General features: G+C 43.5%; 1 protein-coding gene across 4 annotated transcripts in view; it reads right to left on the bottom strand.

Moving 5' to 3' along the window:
- Window positions 1-23162, bottom strand: part of ARHGAP20 (Rho GTPase activating protein 20) — a 60953-nt gene extending 37791 nt beyond the window's left edge. The window contains exons 1-3 of one of the 4 annotated variants that reach the window (XM_027677248.1): window positions 8626-8707; window positions 8180-8265; window positions 7196-7288 (exon numbers count right to left, since the gene is read on the bottom strand). In XM_027677248.1, the coding sequence (XP_027533049.1) occupies window positions 7196-7236 (41 nt within the window). In that variant the 5' untranslated portion in view covers window positions 7237-7288; window positions 8180-8265; window positions 8626-8707. Of the gene's footprint in view, window positions 1-7195; window positions 7289-8179; window positions 8266-8625; window positions 8821-12993; window positions 13080-23047 lie in introns of those variants that run through there. The other 3 variants (XM_027677247.1, XM_027677249.1, XM_027677251.1) reach the window with 3 other exon arrangements.
- Window positions 23163-25271: the final 2109 nt, after the last annotated feature.

Here is a 25271-nt window from a genome sequence, read left to right as displayed (position 1 = left end):
ATGCATTTAATCTAAGTTTATATGGCACTTTATTGTAATAAATAATAATTATACCTGGAGGGTGGAAGTAAGCAAAAAAAGTATAAGCTTGGAGTATAGGAGCGTGTTCCAGGAAGGCGGTAGGTAAGATAATGGGCCAACACAAAGTTAGTATGCAATTGTAAACTTATACTGACTATTTATAGAGCAGACTTGAATAGACAAGCATAAAACTCTCTTAATCACATGAGCTGCCAACCTGCTTCTGAAAATCTGCTGTCAATCGATCCCTGCTATGCCAAGGGAGCTTCGTTCTGAGGATGCTGGGCATGTTTTCTTGCTGTTATCTATGGTAAATCTTATGGAGTTGAAGCAGTGCTTTGTGAAAACAGTGCAGCATTCCAGAAATAGCAAGTCTATTTTCTGCAGCACTCTGTTAAAGTCCCCTAGGCCATCACTGTTGTGCGTACAGTAGCTTTTGTACCATGAGGTAAGTGAGATAATGCTCGGTTTTTCAAAGAGCATTAGTTACTAACTTTTAAAACGCCTGCTTCTACTTTATAAGTGTTCTTTACTGGTTGCAACTTCTTTTTTCCAAGTAATGTATTTGAACAAATCCAAGGCACTCACCCCTTACCCCTACATTTTTCCTTATGGTCAGTGGATGTCACAGAGAGCCCTCTGCCCCGGAGCATGTGTCGGCTTCAGTTCACAGCCTCTAGTACAGGGCTGTCCTCACTCTCTCTGTGCAAGTAGCCGGACCTCAGAAAGATACAGCGGAAAATACTGCATCCAAGACCAAGCAGTGAGTCCCAATAGGGTCACAGAGACTGCAAACCAAAATGTGCTGCAACCCTCTCTCCAGCACTAGCAGGGCAAGCACAAGCCTGGACAATGGAAGGAAGATGAATATTAATTAGGAGCAAGTTCTACTCAGATAAATAGAAAAATTTACATTTTAGGGCAGAAATCAGTTTATCTATATTTTATATATCACTTATATTTAGGAAATTGGATACTACTCCTCTGCTCCTAAAACCTGATGTACTCATTTTAATGCAATACACATTGAAAAAAATATTCCAACTTAGATTATAATAGGATTCTAAAAATTGTTTTGTATAATCTCTGCATGATGTCAAAATCTTATTAAACATAATAAAAATTATTATGATGAATAACATGATTAACACTAAATGTTCCAGGTGTTGAGGCATGTAACTGTATTACTTTTCTGTAGTCTGGCAGTAAAATACCACATAGCTGTAGGGTATAATACATCGTTAAAACAAAATCCTCACACATTTCAGGATGGAAGCTTGGCAGCTTAACTGAAAACAAGCTCCACTTAAATAATTTTTACATAGCCAAAAGGACAATATTCTCCGCAGAGCAAATATGCACTACAGCGTGGAGGCTGGAGACAGGAAACACGCTTGTGGTTTGGTTTGCTTCCAAGGCTTTTTGTTTTATTTTAACAAACAGCTGCAAGGTGTTTACTCTGAAAATTTAGCACAAGGGCAAAATTCTCTATTGGTATAAATTAGCACCACACATTTTGGTCATATTTTGCCTGTTCCCACCAGAAAATAAATTAGTGCAAGTTATTTAAATCCTATTGAAAAGCTCTTGCAGTGTGGGTGTCCTCCAGTCCTGCTATATAGCTCTGAGAGCAATCAACAAGTTCAAGGGGTTTTGGTTCAAGTCCCCTTGAGCAGGGGGGAGGTTTAGGAGATGACATATGCACATGTAGAAGTCAATAAAAGTTTTTTGGCCTTTGGAATAATTGTTCCTCTGTTCCCCACTGCAGCCCCCCCTCATTTTTACCGACTGACATAGTAGCAACACCTTGAGTTACTCAGCTTCCCAGTTGCACCAGGGAAATGCAATCCAGGCACTGTCTATCCAAACAGAGATTTCATTGTTCAGGCAAATAGAAAAACTCAAAAAAAATTATTAACCAAAAAAGCGATCTTGGGGGGGGGGGGGGGGGGAAAAAAAAAAATAAAGAAAAAAAAAAAGGAAAAAGGTAGGATAAACAAAGGGCAAAGAAAAGGCCCAAACTTAACACCCCAGACCTTCAGTTCTTCACTATTGTTGGGCTTTTTTGAGCTTCTCATGGCCTACAAGAAGTCTGGAGGCACAGGCTACTTTTGCTACTTTCAACACAGCTTCTTCCTACCCATTCTGAGGAGGGATACAGGGAAGCACTCTGGGATCTCAGGTTCACTCATGTCCCATTAGAAGGATCAAGTATTATTTTAGTAGGCTAAAGGGATAAGGTTTCTGTTCTACCTTAATTTTTTTGAGAAGCAGTAATTGCAATTGGGACATTTAATTCCACTTAATTTAAATCGGGACATTGAAAAGCCTAGCTCAACTCCATTGATTTTGACTTACCTCACGGATGAAGCTAACCTTTTATTCAAAAGGGGTTTACATATATCTTCTTGCAAATTGTTTTACAAGAGTTCAGCATAGGTCATATAATAAGCCAGGAATTCTGGGCTACCAAAAATAGCTAGACGTGCTGCAGATCTCTATAGAAACAAGTTATTTCAAGCTGATGTGCACATGAACTGAAAAGATTGGTCTGGGCATCTTTGGAAATCCCTTGGGACCATCATGTATGGCTGTTAATGAGCCTGCATGTATCTGCCTGCCCTATTGTCTGCAGCTACCTGTCACACAGGCTGTAGATGGGCAAGAATAAGGCACTTGTGTGACTATGTCCTTTAAACCAGGAAATGGCATTTTCTAGGTGACTGCCTGGGTTTACAGCCTGTCAGTCACCTCATTCATCTATCAGATAATACCAGTACCAGTGGGGCTGCTCACAGTCTCTCAAAGTCTCATTGCTCAATCTTCCTGCCCCTTTAGCCTCTGATTTTCCCATTTTCCAAGCAGTAATTCAGCTAGGCTCTTCTTCTCCTTGGCTCATGTCATCTGGGTAGTCAGCAGTTAGGCAACAAATTTTAATTAAAAATACACTCAAAACAGTGTAAGACTTCAAATATGTGGCCAGGTAAAGCAAACCTGGAATCCACTATCTGCTGTTCCTTAACTCCCCCTTTTCAGGAGAAAACTTGCTGATTATAGACAAAGTAATCACACACAAAGTGACCTAGAAATAGCTGCATGTACTGCCTCTGAAAGATAAGCTCCTTCACCATGCTTTATCCTTCCACAAACTACAGCTGTCATTGGAGTCACTGCTGACCAGCGTTGCCTGTATGCCCAAAACATAACAGCAACTTGGGAAGAGTATAGAGAGGAAGTTCACTTCTGTAGGAATGGTGTGAGGAAGGCCAAGGCAAAGCTGGAACTGGACCTGGCAAGGGACACAAAGAACAACAAGAAGGGCTTGTACAGGTATGTCAGCCAGGCAAGGAACCAAAGAAGGGGTTCCCCCCGATAAACAATGCTGATAAACTGGTAAGAGCAGATGAGGAGAAGGCTGAGGTACTCAACAAACCTTTTGCCTCAGTCTTCAATGGCAGTCTTCAGTGGTTCTCTTCCCACACCTCTCAAGCGGGATGGGAACTGGGGGAGAAGAGAGATTCTCACTCTAAGAGAAGATCAGGCTCATGACCACCTGAGGAACCTGGATGTACATAAATCTATGGAATCTGATGAGATGCATCCCAGAGTCCTGTGGGAATTGGCTGATGTAGTTTCCAAGCCACTCATCGTGACATTCAAAAAGTCATGGCAGTCAGGTGAAGTCCCAGGTGAGTGGAAGAAGGGAAACATTGCACCCATCTTTAAAAAGGGTAGAAAAGAGGACTCTGGGAACTAAGAACCTGTCAAACTCACCTCTGTGCCTGGGAAGATCATGGAACAGATCCTCCTAGAAGCTATTCTAAGGCACATTGAGAACACGGTGGTGATTTGAGACAGGCAACATGACTTCACCAAGGGCAAGTCCTGCCTGATCAACCTAGTGGCCTTCTATGATGGAGTGATTACAGCAGTGGACAAGGGAAGAGCTAAGGATGTAATCTAACTGAAAGGACAGATCACGGAATATTCTTAGCTGGAAGGAACCCACAAGGATCATCAAGTCCAACTCTTAAGTAAATGGCCCATATGGGGATCAAACCCACAACCTCGCTATTATTGGCACCATGCTCTAACCAACTGAGCTAATCTCAGCGTCAGTGGACTTCTGTAAAGCCTTTGACATGGTCCTCCACAACATCTTTCTCTGTAAATTGAAGTGATGGATTTGACGGGTGGACTGTCAGATGGATTAGAAATTGGTTGGATGGTCACATCCAGAGGGTAGTGGTCAACGGCTCAGAGTCACAATGGACATCAGCGACAAGTGGTGTCCCTCAGGAGTCTGTATTGGAACCAGCGTTATTTAAGATCTTCATTAATGACATAGACAAAGGGATCAAGTGCACCCTCAGCAAATTTGCAGATGACACCAAGCTGAGTGGTTCAGCTGACAAACCTGAAGGAGGGGATGCCATGCAGAGGGACCTGGACAAAGTTGAGAAGTGGGTCCACGGGAGTCTCATGGGGTTTAACAAGGCCAAGTACAAGGTGCTGCACCTGGGTCAGAGCAACCCACGGTATATCAGTACAGGCTGAGGGATGAAGCACTGAGAGCAGCCCTGGGGAGAAGGACTTGGGGGATCTCATGGATGAGAGACTGACATGAGCCAGCAATGTGCATTCAGCTCAGAAAGCCAATTGTATCCTGGGCTATATCAAAAGCAACATGGCCAGTAGGGCAAGGGAGGGGATTCTGCCCCTCTGCTCTTATGAGACTCCACTTAGAGTACTGCATCCAGCTCTGAGGTCCTCAGAACAGGAAGGACATGGACCAGTTGGAGCAAGTCCATAGGAGGGCTACCAAGATGATTAGAGGGGTGGAGCAACTCTCCTACAAGAGAGAATTGGAATTGTTCATTCTAGAAAAGAGAAGGCTCTGGGGTGACCTAATTGCAGCCTTCCAGTACCTGAGCCTGCAGCCTACAAGAAAGATGAAGAGAGACTATTTACAAGGTCATGTAGTGACAGGACAAAGGGGAATGGTTTCCAACTGGAAGGGGGTAGGTTTCAACTAGTTGTTAGGAAGAAATTATTTCCTAGGAGGGTGGTAAGGCACTGGAACAGGTTGCCCAGAGAAGCTGTGGATGCCCCATCCCTGGAAGCACTCAAGGCTAGGTTGGACTGGGGCCCTGAGCAAACTGGTCTAGTGGAAGGTGTCCCTGTCCATGGCAGGAAGGTTGGAACTAGATGATCATCAAGGGCCCTTCCGACACAAGCCATCCTATGGTTCTGTGATTCTATGAACTGTGGGACACCATGGAATGAACTTCACAAAGCCCCATGACAAACATGAAGAGAGAATCTGCCCAGCCCTTGTACTGGCTTAAGTTTTTAAGGATCACTTCAATATGGGTGCCATATGGAAGATAGGACTGTCACTTCACCTGTCCCAGCTGTAAGAGGAACAAATCTGGCTTTGGTTTGCCTCAAGGGCTTTAAACTATATTTTAATACTAATACTACAACACAGGAATTATCCTATTACAGAGAAGAGATTACTTGATATACCTGCTGTTGCCAGCTATTGCAAGCATAATGACCCAGATTCCTTATGAATAGCCGTGCAGCCACATGCACCTGTTTCACACTCTGTACCTATCTGCCTACCTATTCAACAAGTTTTTTACATAGCTACTCAGGTGTGTTAGTCAGAGGTTCCTATGCCACCAGTGATCTGAGCTGTGGAAAAAAGCTATTAGAGGATTTCCAATATCCCTACACCTTATGATGGTAGTTACCTGTTCAGTGCTGCTAGCAATCATGCTGTACTGGGATGCATGAAAGCACAACTACAGGTGTTTGGGAACTCTCTGGTCAGCAGGAGAGTGTCTAAAGAACAGAGGCACTTGAGAGGTCAGGAAGCCTCTGAGACGATGTTTTTTCGATCACGGTTTTAGATTCAGGTACTGAAATTATTCCCACGTCTTGCCCTTGAGGCTTATTATCCTTTATTGGATCTAGCCCCTGGTACTCAAACACTTAAGACATTGGCACAGAAGAGATCTAAAGACAGACTGTTACTCCCATGATATGATTACAACTCCTCACCAGCAGCTTTGTACACGAGGAAGCAGCTGGACCAAGAGAAGCAATATGTATCAGCCCGGGGAGAGTGTTCAATGCCTATTTAATGCTGACCCTTGTCAGAGGTGAGAGCACCAGAGGCTGCATATCAGCCTTCACATCATTAGAGCCTTTCTGCTTGTTTACACAAGATAAATGATCACAGAGCAGTCTGAACGAGTTGATCTGTTTCCTCAGGTATGCTGCTGCCCAAACTGCTTGGCCAGACTGTCATTTGGCAGAGATTTTGTTGTCTAAAATCAGGGATACACAATAGTTGGACAACAGCTGCATTCTGCCAGACCTCAAGGCCTAATCCAGAAAGTCCTTAAAACGATCTGCAGCCAAAAGCACATGTGGACACTGAGACATCTGGACAAGCACAGCCCTGCACTCATCATGATGAGCAGTGCCTCTCACTGTCTTGATCTTAAAACTGTCACAAACTCTATCCAAAGGGAATCAGTTTAAAGCACTAGTGTTAAACTATTAGTCACTTATTGAAAAATTAATCCCTTATTTAAACTTCAATATCCTGCTTCCAAGGCTTCCTTCTGGTTACCTCTAGTCCTTTCCATTTAATAAAAAATGCAGCATATCTCTAGGAGTTGCAGCTCATTTCGATCTCCAGATGTACAAACATCACTATAAGCCAGTTTCAGTGTCATAAATGAAGAACTGAGGGGTTTTGTCAAAAACAAACATATGCACACATACATACACTGCAAACAAAACAGAAAAAACGCAGCAGAGGGACAGGAATGCCAATCTCTAAGTTAAAAGGCCATTTGAGGCCTCAGAAAGTTCATTTTGTTCCTTGTTAACAGTTAATAAATTTTTATCCCAGCTACTATTAGGTAAAAATAAGTTTTGTGTTCAAGCACATGGTTTAAGGAAATAATACTCCAGTGTCATAATTAGATTAAATCAAGCATGAATTAGAAATACTATAAAAATGACAACTTGCACAATATCATCACAAGTTTTTTTAATTATGTGCAATTCCATTAAAAAGGAAGAGCAATATGATACAAAATAACAATTAAAAAAACCCTCAACACTATTTTTCTACAAATTCATATATCCTTATCTTATGACATACTGAGGGGAGAAATCCAGGAAATTTCTCATGCAGAGATTTCTGCCTATTCTGACTAAGCATAAAATGATAAAACATCAAAACTTTTCATGAAATGAAAAAAAATCATTAAAAATCCTGATCAACTGTTTCAAGGGTGAATTAAATCTAAAAATTAGACCCAGAAGCAAAGAGCTTTTCATTTTCTTTGTTGACTGAGTCTTTAGGAACAGTATTTCCCCTCCTTATTGATGACTAGCTGGAGCTTTGTGGAAAAAGTATCATAAATCAAGATAAAATGAGTGGTGACTGTGTTCAATCTCTCATATTGGGAAACTCTATTTTGTGGGATTTTGTCCTTTTTCTTACTTTGATTCATAAAACAGCTTTTCTGTATTTTTGAGTGTATTGAGTCTCTCCGACAAAAGACTGTTAAGATGAGGGGTGGAGGACATAGGGCTGTCCTGGAGGTGCTGCCACTTTGATTTTCACCTTGGGGAACCACTCTGACAACAGTGACAGCCCTTGCGCTTCCCAAAAAACTCAAGCCCTCTGGCTTCAGGAAGACTCGTCTCATAAGGACTTCTTTCCATGGCATGCCTCTTCTAAGGGTCAATGAAGATGCCATAGAGGCCTCATCCCTTGTGACCACACCTTTTGGGTGGCTGGGAGCACAGGAGGAGGCTTTAGAGATGCCGTTTCAGTTGTGCGGGTGAGTGCCCAGCATTACCTGCCCATCCCTTGCTATCCCAGTCACCCTCTCACAATCCTTGGTGTGGCAGCCGAGGTCCACACCAGGGAATAGCCGCGAAGCAGGGCATGGCCTTGACTGCCCCAAACAGAGGGAATCTGCCTCTGCTGCCCAAGGCACCAGTGTAAAGTGAATGTTTGCCCCATTGGCTTCTCCCCTCACCAGTCTTTTGCAGCTTCAAGGGAATCCCCTCCCACGCAAACTGTGGAATCAGCATTTGGAATGGGAGCAGGCTAGGATGGTACCTGTCCATGCTAACTCCCACTCTTGGTTCTGAGCCCACCCCTTCCTGCTGCTGGCTGCTCTGGAGGCAAACCCCCACTGATCACACCTGTATGGCACACACAGAGACTGACACACATGGAAACCGGCACACACACACAGCATGACAGCCTTTGCCCCTCAGAGCCCCTCAAAATCAGCCACGAGGCGTCACCTGTCTCACACCATCCCAGGGCTGTGCCCTGCAGCAGGGTGACCCTAAGGCATGCCCTATGAGCTGCCAGCAGTGGCACCATCGACTGGCCAAGCTGTAGCGGCCCTGGCCAAAGGTGCCGCTCCTCTGCCTGGCGGGTGCTGACCCTGGCAGAGGGGCGGCCTCAGCCCAGGGGGTGCCATTCACGCTGATTCTGATCTCACTCCGACAAACTCTGTCATGGTGCCTATGGGGCTGTGTGAGAGCAACACCCACCTCAGCATTGACGGACAAGGGAACAGGGGGATGAGCCTCTTCCTCATGAAGGCCTCGTCCTGCATCAGCCGGTAAAAACGGCTGCGGCATGAGACGCGGGGCAGGTGCTCCTTCTCCACCCCTCCACGCCGTAGTGCACCGGTGCTGAGCTTCACCAAACAAACACACCTCACAGAGATTACACTGTGAGGCAAAATTATTCACTATCGTGGACATGACTGAAGAATGAGCGAAATTATTGGAACCGAAATATCTACTTAACAAGCTAGTTGCTTGCAATGAGCTTTTATTCCCTTCCTCCCTGCAATTAGTTTTGCCTGAAACACCAAATACTCATCTTCCCTATAAAAAAGCCCTCTGGCAATTTACATTTATTAAAAGCCTCTATTTTTGTCTTCTTCTAGTCACATAGCTTGGATCATCCACATATCCTCTGACTAAAACCCTGAAAACACAATGTCCAAGACTCTGGGAACACTCTGTATTTGACTAGCGCCAACTGGAATGTATTACTAGATTACACATATGATCTTTGTTATCTGGGATATTTAGCCTTCGGCACAGGACCCCTGGAAGATAACATGCCAGAATCACTTATTGTGCACTGGGAGAAGGAAGAGCAGCCTCTCTGTGAATGGCATAACACTACTTCTACATAGCAAAGGGGAGAAAACACCTTGGAAACTTGTGAAATCCTCAGTTTTTACCTTCCACTTTTTCAACCATAAAAGCCACATCATAAAATTAGGTAGGGATGACATTTTAGGACCTTCCTTTTTGGGTTCTTTAGAAATTGGTTCATAAAACCTTTTAGAAAATATACTTCAGGGATTTTTTGAACAGCCCCTGCTTCCAGCTTACACCAAAATATCATCAGAAATACGCTTCATGGTGTAAAAGAAGAGTTGTTTCATTTTTAGTATTTTAACACCTTTACTGTGTAGAGACACAGATCTCCAAATGGTCGTGCAGACTCAGAAATTGTGAAATTATATTAATAAATTTCAGTATGTAAAAATATCACTTTCAATGATCTGGTCAGGTGTGCAATAGAATAAGGGAAGCTGCCAGTGACTGCAGCACATAGTTTGGCTGTCCTGGTGAAATATCTGAGATGGAAGCAGAAGTCTGACTACACAGACCAAAAACTTGGGTTTTGTCACAAGTGAAAATTGTTTTGAGGGACAGCAGAACAAAGGCTGAAAATCTGACTTGAAACAAATCTTTATTATTCTATATCAACTACTTTGAGATGACAATACCTGATGCTTTAAATCCAGGCCTCAGACATTTCTGCTTCAAGCCTGTCATTTGTGTTGCACTGAACTATATCATTAAAATTACAACTGCAGAACAGGTCCAGGGCCAAATATAACTAATCCAAATCCTTTGCTGATTTCATACACATTAATGGAGTTAACAATCAAATTAACTTTTCCTATATCTGAGAAAAATACCAAAAGCTTACTTTTCCAGTGTATTTCTACTATAACTTTGCTCAAAGTGCTTCCAAAGAGGACATCTGATGATGTGGAACAGTCCTTACATGCCTATTCATCACAATTTTGTGATGAAAAAGAAGCTGTGCAGAAAAAAAGGAAAAGAAACAAGAACAGGAAGCCATGGAACAGTCTCCATATTTTCACCTCTTGGGTGTAAAGGCCCAAATTCCACTATAATAGCTGTACTATTTACTATGTTCCTCTGCTGCCTGCAGGTACAAGTCAAGTGAGGCAGGGATTACAGCATGATTGGACATCTGTGCATCAACGTGCCACACAGCCATCCCATAATTCTTCTGCAGGCCAAATATCTTGTATCTATCTTTATATGACTGACGTGCCAAGGTAATATTTGTAAGGAAGGCTGAACTTTCATTAAACCAAACGCTATAGCTGGAGAAAACAAAGACAAGCTTTTAAGCACACAAGACTTTCAGATCTGCTTCTCTTTTAGGACTTGATAAGAGGACAATGGCACAAAACAAGCATCTGCTATTTCCAGTTAGATCATCTTGCCTTGATCATATCCTCATGACAGCTACAACAACATTGCCACTAAAAAACCTTAATCCTCCGAATGCTCAATAGACATCTCCAGATGTCACAATGGTTTCTTTGAATAAATAGCATTAATAAACTTTAAAATGCCCCAAAGTAAGTCTGTCCAAAGCAGGTGCCAATGCATTTTATGAAAATGCTCTGTATATAAACCAGGGACACCTGACATATAAAGTGGTATAAAAATACAAACCGACTTGGCTTCTAAGTATTTCCTGCCCTTTTAAACTTTGCACTTGTTCATTAATTTCAACAAATATTGAGGTGAGCCAGCTGCTGAGGTGAGAGCATTCAAATAAATCCCTCACAGATGTTTGTTAACTTCAGATAGGAGCATTATTATCTACAAGTCATTAATCAACCATTAACAAGTAAGTGTTATGGAGTCCCAGTATTAAGGTTCGCTGCCAGAGAAGAATAATGGATTTTGCAGACTGGCTGTGTCGACAAGAAGGGGAACTAAGAGCTGAGACAGGTCTGAGGTAAAACATTTGGAGGAGATTAGAAAACATGAGAAGTCATTTTGTTGCTCTTCAGCTCTCCTTCAGAGAAAGCACTTCGCAAGAGTTAAGCATTTACACAACAAACCGAGTGGAAAGATCAAACTCATCCATCAGTTCAGTGAAGAGGCATGTGCTTTGTACAGCCAAACAGGGAAGCCAGGCACAGGTGAGAATTGCTGCTCCTGTGAACAATAATAAACACCATCCAAAGTGTCACCCTCTAACTCAAAGTCTCTGAAGCTACAAAATCACCTGCTCTGACTTCAGGATCCTCGGACTTCACCCGATACCTTTCACAAAGGCCACAGACTTCAGTTCAAACCAACAGGAGCAGCTAAATTGTTGCATGCCACAGACAGAGGACAGACATGATTGAGGCAGCATCCATCAGTTATTAAAAGAGCAGGGTCAGTCAGGTAGGCAAAGCATTGCTCTTACTGCAGAACAAGGCAACATGTTCCCCGCTTCAGTTCTCTTCAACACAAAGTTTCTGCCAACTGGCCTTAAAAAAAAAAGTCCTTTCACAAACCAGAAATAATTCTGATCTGGGCTATACAAGCAAGACATATTTACACTTCAGAAAGCATAAAATTCTTAGGTGAAAACATACATACTGAGTGTGTATCACACTCGGTGCCTCTCCACCTATCTCCAATTTCTGATACTTATGGAGCAGGCAATAAAACAAATTAAAAAGTAGAACTAAAGAAAAATGTTAAGGTCTGAACCTCAGCAGGCAAATGAAATTTGCCTCTCCTATTTTGCAACTCTCATTTTTTTCACAGAGTACTTTCACAGGTTTCTGAAATACTGTGGAGTTCTACATGATATCAAACCAGGTACTAGTTAGATCAAATACAAACAACTTTCCAAAGCTCTGACTTCTTATATATTGACTACTTAACACACCACAGAGTAGGAAAAAATATTCCTTACAAAGCCATACTCTACTTTCCCTCAATAACATTTCTTCATAAAGAGCAATACACAGCTGGAAGCATTAAGAGCCTGCCAGATGGTTCACTTCTCGATAAACACTTACATTTTGTAAGTTTAAAGTCTAATGAACTGTATTGCAGGGAGACAAACGTTATGTATGCAGAGTGGTTCAAATGGCAGGTCAGGACTGGGGCTGGACAGGGGACTAGCTCCATAGAAATTCCCATTTCTATGGCAGCTTTACATTGGCGGAGGGAGGAGGAATGGCTGATTCTGGCAGAGGACAAGGACAAAAAATGCTGAATGCTTAACACCCACATATGTAGCCCCACAAGTGCTAATACTGGACAGGAGAAGGCTTGATCATCAGATCCTTGTCCACAGCATTGTCCTGAGTCTGCAGGTGCTTCCAGAGCCCTGGAGAGCCTGTACCATTCAGCAGGAAATGACAGAAGAAACTTAGCTCAAATTAAATTGCACAATTCCACAATAAACAATCCTGAGTTATGCCTGGCATTGCATAAGCACAAAAGGCAAAAAGTAGGGAACATCTTCTTCTGCCCATGCCACCTCCCCAGGAGGCAATCACAAACTATTTAAAACTGAACAGCCCAAATGTCCCATGCCCAGTTGCAAATTGCAGAGCAGCTTTGCCCACCCAGTTGGGTACAAACAGCTTAGTGTGGCAGCACTGGGGAAACCCATGAGAGTTCTGTCACATCTTTCATCAGGCTTTATAGTTGTGCAGCTACCAAGCAGCATGAATTGTGTTTAACAGCCTGGCGTGGACAATAACTCAAAAACATTTCAACATTTAGCGCTGAAAAAGTACAGAACAGTACAGCAAGCAAAACTCACTGACTCACCTTGAGGCCGATCTAGATCTGCTAAGTGCTTTGACAAAGATCAAAGACGGTGCAGATTGGCGTCTCTGGGCCAAACTCTTCATTTTCTGATTGGAAAGAGAAACAAAATGAAACCACAAGTGAGATTTGAAACAGTAACTGCATGCATACAGACTGGTCGCAGCCAGACTCCCATTTCAGACCATGGGAAAAAGGCTGAGTTACTGCCATCAGCAACCCAAGAGAGGAAAATGGTTGTAAAATATCACCTTTGAGAAAAACAGGAGCATGACCAGAAAGCCGGTGATAAAAAAAAAAGCTGATTATTAGTGTCTATACACAGATACCTGTGGTACACTGCACACATGAAATAAACACCTAAAGATGGTCCTCAAACACTTTTTGTCCCTTAATAAGGGACACAAGTGCTTCATACATTTCTGTGTCAGATCTGACATCTACCATAAATTAAGGTTTGGAATCTATCCACCTAACCTTATGTGCCATGTTGGGCTACCTTCAGAGATGAGTTCATTTTCCTTCTCTGCTAATCTAGCTGGAACATTATATCTTCCCTCTCACTAGCCAATCCTGACAGTTTTTTCATTCCTGATTATGTATGGGAAAAATAGGATAGTGGGAGGCAGGACAGTTGTTAGCACAGAACTAGGAAGAGACTGAGAAAAAGGAGACACTCAAAGACAGAGAACGCAGCATGAAAAAAAAAAGACAAAGCACAAGGAAGAGATGGAAATATCAGTAGCTAACAAGGGAGCATGGATTTCCATTCAGTGAAGTTGAACACTACAATAAAAATACTGAGCAAACAAACAATACTGCTTTCCCCAGAGGTAAAAAATTTCAAAAGCACACACAGGAGACAAAACTACACATTTCCCTGAACACAAATGTATTCACCACATCATATTCACTCTCCCTCCTGCAGCCAGAAGCAGGACTGAGTAGTCTTGGCCCTGACCCTGGAGCTGCTCTCTTCAATGGGTTGTGCAGCCTGCTGCCAAGGTGCCTGACCTCTCCTCTCACTGACCCTCCACCAGAAGGGTGATTGTTACCTTATTTAGCTTAAATACTTTTCAGAATAAACTGGTGAACAAAAGAACTGGGATCAAACTCCTCCTGAGATGCCAACAGGGGAGTATCCAATGCTGTAGTGGTCCCTTACACTACCCTGGCCACCACCCACAAACCAGGTGAACTTTTAACAGTCATGAAGTCTCTGTTCTCAGCTAATCGCAAAGCATGACTTTCTTCCTTCGTCCTAAAAATAACCACTGACTATCAGGACAAATATGTCAGAACAGTCAGAACAACTGATTCTTCTGCCAATGTATGTGCTGGATGTGGCATACATTTTGTTTGGGCAGGTGCATAGCATGCTCCCCTTGGAGAAATTGAACTCTACAGTACTATTTTACTTGCTTTTGACAAGGACATTTCTTTTATTCACTGCAATGCATCTGTTATTGTGTCATTTTTTTTTTGGTTCTCCCTTTATTTATGTAGAGCACGCTTGTTTGTTTTGTCAGATACCCAGTTATAGCTATTGTGCAGCAATTGTTATAAATTCAACCATGTAATTTCAATTCACCTTTAAAAATTATCCCCTTCTCCCTATTTGATCAAAAATTAACCTTCTCAAGACTGATAAATTAAGTCTGGGAATATTTAGCTGTCTCAGATCAGACTATAACTGGGTAACAGCAGATTACTAACAAAAGAGATGCCCATTTTTCATAGATTTGAAATAAACAAACAGATAAATATGTTAATTTTTTCTATTGAATGAAATCAGTTTGTCTTACTGCTAGCAAATCTGAAAAGCTGTTAGCAGTTTTAAAAGTAGCATAGCTGCAAATACGAAGGCAAAAAAGAAATCTGTGTAACAATGCAGTCTAACATCCTACAGAAGATCAGCCACATATTTCACACCAGTAGATTGTAGGAGTTTATATAAAGCATTTACTCCCAGTGGGAAATGTATTGTAATTTACTCATTATTGGGCAGGTGGCTTTTGGGGGGATAAAAACTGGAACATCTCAGGTCCTGCAAATGCAGTGAAAGTTTGTATATTTTCAAAGAGATCTTAATTCCTTTGACTTCTCAGGTCTGAAAAGAAAGCAGCATTTTAAAATCTATGGCAATTATGGCAATTCTTTTCATGCTTGGGTTAGCAGTGCTGAATAGTGCCTGTGGCAGTGAGATTCTAGTCTTGACTTAAATATCTGAAGACGAAGGTGAAGTCTAGAACTACAGCAAGTTTAATAAGAGCTCAAATAACTGGCAGAGATAAATCTGTCGGAAGACATTCCAGGCAGTCTGTGATCCAGCCTCTCTGAACTTGCTGAGAGCAAGACCCATTTGAGCAGGCTGCTCTGGGCCACCTCTAGTCCAGGTCTGTATTACCTCCAAGGATGAGATTCCACAGCCTCTCTGGACAAAATCTTAGTACAGCTATTAAGCCAATCTCAAGAGAAAAAAAAAAGCGCCTCAAAACGTAAAAGGATCACTGATGAGAAAAAAAAATTCACAGCAAAACTGAAGTGAGTCAGGTCAGCTGTATGCAAATAAAAACATTACACAGAGACATTGGCTACAGAAAGAAAGGGGTGATTTGTTTTTATTTTGCTATGTACAGAGTTCGGGAAGAGAAAATAAGTGACTGTCATGACAACTTAAATTCATTTACTTTGAGAAGGAAGAAGATAAATTCATATTTGGTTAAGTTGGATCGAGATGCCTGCTCTCCTCAATTTCACTGCCTTTACATGCCAGGATGGCAGTGTGGAGAAGAGGAGATACATCCTGAACATCTGTAGTAAGAGCAGATGTTTGGGAGCAAAAGGAGATGCAACGACCAATTTTCTAAGTATGGGACACAGAAACATTTCTCAATATATGTCCCACATCATTACCTCCCATTTTTTCATGTAAATATTAGAAAGGTCAACACCAAGAGAAATCCTCATACTTGCTGGCTGAGTCACACCCATGTGAAATGTATCATAAAATCAGTATCTATAATGAATGTTTACAGTGTGCTAAACATAAAGATGATAATCTTGTATCAGACAGGACAAACTAGAGTTATTTTTGTCTTCCTCACATTCAAAAACTTGAGTTCCTGCCCACTCCCCTCTGATTCAGGTTTAACTTCATATTTTCTGCATTTCTGGTGGTGGTTGTCTTGACTGCTTTTTAACAGAAACAAAAAAGTTTTGCATTATTAGTTGTTGGACTGGCAGTAGTATTTGGCCAATTTCTGGTATAAACAGACACAGGCCTATAGATTTCAAAAGAATGAATTTACACCAGATATTGATCACACCTACACTCTGAAACACTGTTTCATAAACTGTGATGAGCAGATCAGCCCACCACGCTGAGGACAATAAGCTTGCAAACCATCACTGAAAATATGCTATCCCTCCTCAAGAATCAGAACACCCTAGGGATTACAGTAAAACTTGCATAAGTATCTCACAAGTCATCAGATGGAGGAAAAATCTATTCCTGACTGCCAGTATTCTGCCTCACAGTTAAAGTGGATGATAGTACTATATGGAATTTACATAAAATAATATATTGCCAAGTTATGATATTGATTTCCATTCTGTGAAAATGGTAACATAGAACAGCATCTTCATGAGGAGATCAAAAGAACTGGAACTGTCTTGCACATTATATGTATCACTTAACTATATCACGCTTATAAAGAGAATTGCAGAGCATGAATTAAAGAACGCATTAAAAAAAATTAATGGTACTTGCTATTTATTTTGTGAGGGCAAATAACTGAAGTAACACATATATAGTGTATGTAATATTTTCAAGTATTTAGAGGAGTTAAAATCTATGCAATAAGTGGACACCCTGCAGCAGCTACTGCAACCATATAGGAGATAGGAGCAGGCAGGCTAAAGCAGGGACTGTGTGCTGTGGTTCCCCAGGAGCACACTGCCCACGTTGCCAGGTTTAAATGCCTGACCCACGCAATGGTCAGACGTGCAGGAGGATTCATCTCACTCAGCCTCTGACTCACACACCTGAGCTATTTGCCCTGTGCTGCTTTTTGGGACAAGAGAGAGAAAAGGACACGTTTAGGGCGCAGTTCATCTTATCTGAGAACTTTTCCTTCGCTGACTGTAAAAGAAAACTAAGGTGACCAAGAAAATTGAGTTAATCATCTCAATCCTATTCTAGCTATCTGAGCAAAGGACAGGGAATGAGCAAATTTGTGAGCTCAGTAACACAGGGAACAATTGTCTTCTTGTATTGGTTTGAGCTTACAATGAGAAAATGATGTTACCTGATGTCTATTTAAGAGACTCATACAAAATATTTGAAAAAATTATTTAGCTCCTGACTGACAGGTAAACATTGCAGAAATGCCTCCTCAGCAACGTGCAGATAACCTTGTTAAAAGCCTCCTGAGACACTAAAGGATTTCAGGCCCCTGATTTACAGGCTCACTCCAGAAGTGGGTCAAGGCTGGGACATCTGCCTGGGTCATTTAACTGGGTGACAGGGACAACCCTCAGATGTGCCAATGCCTTGAGCTGAGGCTCAAATGGCTAAGCTCTCCCTTTCACTGATTTATTTTTCTAATGAAAGGAAGTCTGATTTTAACAAAGCCTACTCTTTGAAAAAAGTATCTAAGTTAATAACTGAGCAATTTCATCCATGCAAACTCTAGTCCTGTTGTCTGAGCAACAAACCATATCTGTGGCATGCATTTCTGGTTTAGCTAGACATGAGCCAAAGCACAGAACACAAATCCTTACCAAAAACTGTGAGGCAAAGTTCAGCTAACAGCCTCACAATCAAAAAATCAAAACAACCCTCAGCATGTATTCCAGAACAACTGGGCATCACTCTTTCCTCTGTATCACGGGGCCACTTATGAGAGGCAATATATAATTTTTTTCTACATACTATAATCCAGTATTTGTTAGACTCACAGAGTAGGGTCGTCTAAAAGTACTAAAAATAATAAGAATGTCTTATAGTTTGGTAAAGCAAGAAATAGACCTATACTGACCTATAACATTCTCAGGCCCTCATAAACAGGGTGAGAAGATGACTGCATTTGAACTGCTGGCTCAGGCAGCTGAGATGGAGGTCCCACAGAGAGACCATTTACTATAAAGGCAGAGCAGGTGACAAAACTATGTGCCTTTGTTTATGCTGGCAGAATAGTTTTACTATACAAGGACTTTCCTAAAAAGAAAGCCATTTTTGGATGGATGATTGAGGAAAAATTTGCAGGGTCACAAGAGGAAAGAGCTATCAACACAGTGGAAGCAAAAGCACATCGTTGTGGAACAGCAGCTGCTAGAGAGCAAAGCAAAGATGAAGATGGAAGGCCATCTCAGAGCAGAAAGAAAAATGGATAAAAGAAACTAAGAGCAAGACATGTTCTGCAACTACTTCCCAAAGGATGCACATCTTTGGAAGCACTGATATGGATGTCTTCAAAAGATCTCATCCATCTACATCACAAGATGGAGATGTCGAAGACCAGTAAAAATGTAGATGAGGGAAGCATTGAATATTTTGCTTGTGGGTCCTACAGTCAGCTCACTGGGCTCATAGTGCTCAGACCACTGACTCCATGGTATTTTTGGATGAAGCCCAAAGCTTCCCTTCAAGTCTGACAAAAAGCAGGAAAGTCAACACATGGACAAAATTCTGCCCCGGTTTCTGTACAGTAAGGCTTTCTCAGGAGCAGTTTACAGACAACAGAGAGAGGAGATTCAAGCAAAATTAAGTAAACAGGCAATAATTTGACATCTGCTCTTCTTGAGTATTAGATCCCACGTGACCTGTCAAGCGCCTCTCTTTCCTACTGCCACCATGAGGGACAAAAAAACCCCAAGGCTGAGAAAATCAAGAATTAGAACACATTGTTTTATGCATAATTTTCATTTCTCTCATGGACAGACAGAAGAAGGAGTGGTCATAATTAAAGTAGTACCAGGAGGCATTTCACAACAGTAAGTTACCATAATCCAGCACAGGTCGCCAAGGTGATTTTAACCTAAGGACCAATTAGGCAGATGATTTCATTAAATTAGGGTCTCTTTTGGTCCTTATCAGAGATAAAATTGCTGCAGGATATATCGGCGGGATGACAGGAATTGTCCATCACTTCACTAAAGAGTGTCAGAAGTGTTCCTGGACATCTGAGATTTCCAACACTACTAGGTGTGATTTTGGAAGCAACCCACCAGATCCTTAGCCAGGATCATAGTAAACAGGATAGAGTCTTGCAGGAAGAAGAAATCTCTGCTTACGAAGCTTTATGTTAAAAAACATACATATAGGGGCATGAGATCAGCTAACGTGAGATCAAGGTATCATCAAATACAATGGGAAATACATACTTTTTTTGCACAGTGAGACAAGTAAAGGGATGAAGATTATGTATGACTAGCATTACCCTTCCGGCGCCAATAATTTGCCTGAATTTTATCCATTTAGTACACTGTTGGGGGACACTATAACTCTCCTTTCCCTGCCAGTAAACTGTTGCTGTATTTGTGATCAGAATCACAAAGAAACATATTTTTATGGTGATGGAATACCTTATTTGAAGTCTCAAACCATAAATACCAATTTGCTAAGTGTGCAAAATGGTTATTTTTTGCACACATTGTAGGAGTAAATATTAAAAATTGCCGACACTCAAAACATTTTAAGCAGTTACTTAAAAACTCCAAGGAGGCAGCAAAAATGCTAAGAGTGACTCCTTCTGTTGCCAGATACTGTTTTGTGTAAAATATTGAGGGTTGGTTGGAATCTAGCCCTTCTTAGAAGAGAGAAGTGAAACACCAGGAACTTACAAATATGGTTAAATGACTACAGCTGCTACTGCTGACATGGTTACCTCGATATAAAAGACATCTCTGCTGCATAGTTTGTTTTGATAAATTTGTAGAAATAAGCTCTATCTGTATAATCACTCTTACTCATGTTATTTCAGTCCACTTCAGAGTTGCATCAATTTACTGGTATTGGTTACTAAGGTAAACAGTCAATACAAAACTTCTCTGCAGGTCAATCACACATAGTCCAGTGACTCCAGTAAGTCCAGTAAAGGAGGGAATCTAGTCCAGAATTTTCCAAAAGCATTAACTAAAACACTGCACTTCAATGTCACCTTTTAGCAGGGTGCCTTGAGTGCATTGTAAGCATTTAATAGAGAGAACCTCCCTCCCACTGCCTGTGAGGTAGGTTAGCAGTGCAAACCATTTCGCATGCCAAGAAAAGGAAAAGAAATGGTTCCAGGAAATTAGTTTAAATAGTCATACAAAATACATGAAAAAAACCCTAGACATTTTCTGTCTCTCTTCTGGTTCTATGGTGTGATCAAGCATGCGATCTTTCAGCTTCATTTTGACAGCCAAGCAGGAGATGAAGTAGGAGTTCAAAAACTACAGAACAATGTAGCAAATCTCAGCTAATTTGAGAAAGGTATAGTCAGGAGAATAAAAAGGCAGAAAGGTTCAGTGGTTGCTTAATGTCACATAGTTGGAGATATTTTTTGCCAGAAAGTAAAATAATTGATGTTAAACACATATTTGCAAACAAATTGCTGTATTGCAAGTATCAAAACTGATTTCTTGCCATCACATTCTTCCATTTAACTGTATGCAACCAATACAAACAATATAAGCTCCCTGGTAGCAAGACTTTCTGTATTGTAAAAAAAACTTGATGCTTTGGCACTGAGTGGAAGATAAAACAGAGGGATATACAGAGTCCATGGGACCCAAGTGGTAAAAGAAATATTTGAACTGTCACTGAGATCCAGCTTCAGGCAAAATTAGGAATAGCCTACTGCTGTACATGCGTAAAGGTAGGAATCTTATTCCACAGAGAGGCACAAAGAGGTGGTGTGCTAGTAGTCTCAGGGGAGCACCACGGCCGTGGACAAGCAGCTGAGCAGTTGGCTGGATGTTGGTGGCTGCCTGTGTCGGTTGTGCATGATGTGCAAAGCTGCCATATGCTGCATGGCCCAGCCAGGGTCTCAAGCTGCTTCTCCACAGGAGGATCTCCATCTGTACCCCTGTTGCATGTGCCTCCAAGCTGAGGAATTCCAAAAGGGCTGCCAAGATCCGTAAAAAGTAATATCCCCGCTCTCTTGTCAGCGCTGGCAAAAACAAGGTCTGCATTCCTTTGACTGTGGGCTCTTTGGAGCAGGAATGGGAAACGCAAGTGCTATCATTAATATTTATCCTCAGAATGCTGAATTATGAAGTAGAACTTGTAAGAAAAAAGTGTTCATCTTCATAGTACTTGAACATAACTTCTCATTTCAGGTGGGTGCCTGGCATCAGGGCCCTGCCAGCTTGGAAGGTACATGGTACTCTGTCTTCAGCAAAAATGAAAGAAATGGTTGACAAAAATCAAAGCCACATATTTAGCCATCTCAAATTAGACCACAGTACTCGGAGAGGGTGAGTATCTACTGCATCATTTTGCCCAACTGGGCAGCAGAAGGTACTCCACCACTCTGTGTAGGTGTATCACACACCCACTTCAGAAACCAATCAGGTATTAACTGCAGTGTAGTAGAAGTCTTGGTCAAACTCCCTCCAGGTAACCATCTCACCACTGACAGCAGCTGTCATAAGAAGAGGTCCCCAGGGCTGCAGTCAGGCTGTAGAGCTATGTGGCTTGGTGGGACACAGCACACACGGACACAACGCATGGAAATAGAGCATCACTTCCCAGCCCTAAGAGACACATCAGCAGGAGAGGGATCAGGATTCCTTTCTGCACCACTGTGCCATAGCCAGCAAAGTCCCAATGACTGCTTAGCCACAGGACTGAACACAATCTCAGCCTCTAATACCATGCATCCCAAATTCACCAGGTGGACAGATTTAGTAAAGGACACTGTAGCCTGGCCAGTCATTCTAATCCTGCCAGCCTATTTGGCAGTCCTCTGAAGTGCACCTCTAAAGACAAGGCAGTGCATAGATTTAAATGCCATTGTGAGGCAAAATTGGTGAGGCAGGAAAGCACCAGCTCTTCTTTGGATAGAAAAACACTACAGCACTTGCTAAACCAAAGAGAAAAAAAAATTCCTGTTTTATACAGTGGGAAGAATGTGGTTATTACAGCTTGCTCATTTCAGCTAAATATAAGGCAGAAACAAGTGCTTGGCTGTACGCAGAAGGGAGCATTTTGCACTCGATCGTGTCAGATGCTGAAAAGCGATTTGAGACATCAAACAGATTTTACAAGCAGTTTTGAAGATGGGATGAAGCTCTTCTGCCATCAATTGTGATATATTTAGCGCAAGGCGCCTCTTCAGGAAGCCTCCTATATGTCTCTTGCACAAAGCACGTGTGAGAGCAGCCAGCAAACATCCTCATCTCTAGCAAACCCTTCCCTCGCTCTCCCCAGGCACATATGCAGCAGATACCTCTTAGATCCCCTGGATAACCATTCTGCAAATCTTTCCCCAGCAAAACCTCCAGACATCCATACAGCAAAGCTCCCTTTAGGTATCCCCAGGACATCCATGCAGCAAACACTCTTGTCGCCCCAGGACATCCATGCAGCAACATCCCCCGCGCCCGATCACCGGGAAATCCATGCAGCAAAGCCCCCTGGCTCCACCGAACACCATCCAGTAAACCCCTTCTCGAGCTCCCCGGGACAGCTGTGAAGCGGTGCTCCTCACCTACCCCGGACATCCAGGCACCAGCCTCCCTTTGCCGCCGGGATATACATGCAGCAACCCCGCTGAGGTCCTGCAGGTTATCGACCCGGGAGAGCCTGCGAGCCACACTGGGCAGCGCCGCACCTCCAGTTCCCCGGGGCACCCGTGCACAAGCCCTTCCCGCCGACAGCCCCCGCTTCGCCGGCTGCTCCCCCGGCAGTCCCGGTCCCCCAGGTGGCGTGCAGGACCCGGGGGCGATGGCGCGGCGATGGAGCGCCCGATGGGGCCGCGCTGCCCCGCGGTGCCTCCCGCGGGGGGCTCCCGGGCCGTGGCGAGGGCCGGGCAGCTCTTTCCCGTGTGGTCTCCAGGGACGACCTCACCTTCTTGCTGTCGGCGGCGGCAGCGAAGCCCCTGCCCTCGCCGCTCACCGACGACGAGCGGCCCGGGCCGAGGTGCTCCTGTTGCGGGGACATCACGTCCATGCAGCCCCGCGCCGCCGCGCTCCCGCCGCGGGGACACCCGCACCATGGACAAGGCGCGCCGCGGCGGGACACGCCCCCGCTAGCGGGGCACGCCCCCCCGCTGGACACGCCCCCTGGGACACGCCCTCACAGGCCACGCCCCCCGGCTCGGGCCCCGCTCTGCACAGGCGGGTGGGGGGGTAACACGCATGCGCGGCCGGCGGGCTCGGGGGGCGCGAGCAGACGGCGCTGGGGTGGGGGACGCGCGCTAATGCCGCGCCTGCGCGCGCTACTGAGGCGGGAGGCGCTAGGGGATCCGGGGACCTGCGGGGTCCCAGGAATGGAGTGGTGCAGGGTCAAGGCACTGGGGAGCTGTTGTAGGGTCCTGGGGTAGGGAGGGTGTTGCACTGTCCCAGAGCTGTCGTCCCCTCCCCGCAGTTCACCACGAGACATCGTTCTCCCCAGAGCCCTCCCGCAGGAGGGTCCCCATCTGAGGGCAGGCAGCGGGTTGGTGCGGGTGTGCGTGTGGGTGTCCCACGGCAGCACAGGCTCCTAGCCCACTGGGGCAGCACAGGGGATGCCGTCGTGCTCCAGAAAGCCATGAACAACAAGGAGGAACCACTAATTACACTAATGGACGGCGCTGGCTCAAGAACAAATGGGTGCAAGTAGGCTATAAATAAATCTGAGCTGGAGGAGAGAAAGCATCCTGATCGTACTGATCCTAAGAGGAGGAGGTTGTGGAGGATCACTGCCAGGCAGGAGCAGAAGGTGTAGGTGCGTGAATGGTGGTGGTTTGATACAGCTGTTGTGTTCGTATATCCCCATTAAGTATGGTGTCTTCAACAGCAAGGGGCTACTGCTGATCACCTAGGAGGTTCTTTCTAACCCTGTCTTTCTACACTTTGTGAGGGATAGTTTTATCTCCAGCCTTTCCAGCTGTTACAGACTCTACATGCATTTTCTCCCACGTTGATCACAAAAAAAAAGCAGAAAAAAGAGATCCTGCCATCTCATGTGCAGCTTTTCATAACTACCGTTTTTCTTCTGCAAGAAGAGTTTTTACATCTCTGTGGTGAATTGGAGTGGGAATTGTTTCACCTCTAACAAGGTTACTTTTCATCTGGAGAACCAAGGCTGGTTCTCCTCCTGGAGGCAGAAACTGATGTGCTGCTTCCATAACTTGGTGGCAGTGGCTCTTGCCACATACGACTGAAACAGCAATGAACAATGAATTTGGTTCCGTGTTATGTAGCCACCTGGACAGGTTATTTAGGCTCAGCATGTCCATGTGATAGTGCTTCAGTCATCTCTTTGTTGAGATTGATGTGGGCATCTGCCCTCTGCTTGCACCCTCATTTCTGCAAATCAATGAAATCATGTAAGTAAAGGAAAGATGAAATATTAAAGGCAGGGATGCAGTGTGAGTAATTCTGCTTCCTCAGAGGGGTTTTGTGGATCTGACTCGGCTTTTCCTTCTTACTCTGGCTGACCAATTAAAAAACCATAGATATCTCTGACCACCAGGAGATACCCCCTGTGGTGTGATTTCAGAAAATCCAGCAGTCTGCCCCTAATATCCTTAGGAAAGAGCAGTGGATGGTTAGGGTAGAGGTTTATATGCACTGTGTATGTTAACATGTCATGAATTTCACTATTTCCTCTTTGTTGTATTTGTAAAGTCTTTCAGCTGAAGTGTAAAACCTTGAAATGATACATTCTTGGTATCTGCCCTTATTTATAGACAGATGGACATTCATCACTGAGGCAAAACAGCGTATAAAAAAGCCTTCTGAATTTTTAAAGCATGACTCTCTGAAAAACCACTATGTCAGCTGATTTTTGCACCTCTGGGCCTTGGCACAGGCTGGGCGTCAGGCCAGCTCTGAGCGCCCATCCCTAGATGTAGTGCAGACCTTGTCCCGGTGCTCTCACAGCTCCTCCCATCCCCTGTTTCTCTTCCTTCCCCTCCTTCCACCACAGTCCAAGTCCCTCGAGGGGTTAGCAGCAAGTGAAGAGCAAGCAGCGTCATAGGCTTCCCCTGGCACGGCACCCAGCTCTATAAAATGGGGAGGCAAGTCCAATTACTGCTGCAAGCACCTAAGCCAGTGGGATGCTATCCCCAGACAGGTCTTCAAATTTC

This window comes from Neopelma chrysocephalum, unplaced genomic scaffold (assembly GCF_003984885.1).
Source record: "Neopelma chrysocephalum unplaced genomic scaffold, ASM398488v2 Primary Assembly neopelma1_43, whole genome shotgun sequence".
NCBI classification, from domain to species: Eukaryota; Metazoa; Chordata; class Aves; order Passeriformes; family Pipridae; genus Neopelma; species Neopelma chrysocephalum.
This window is presented reverse-complemented; position numbering and strand designations above follow the sequence as displayed.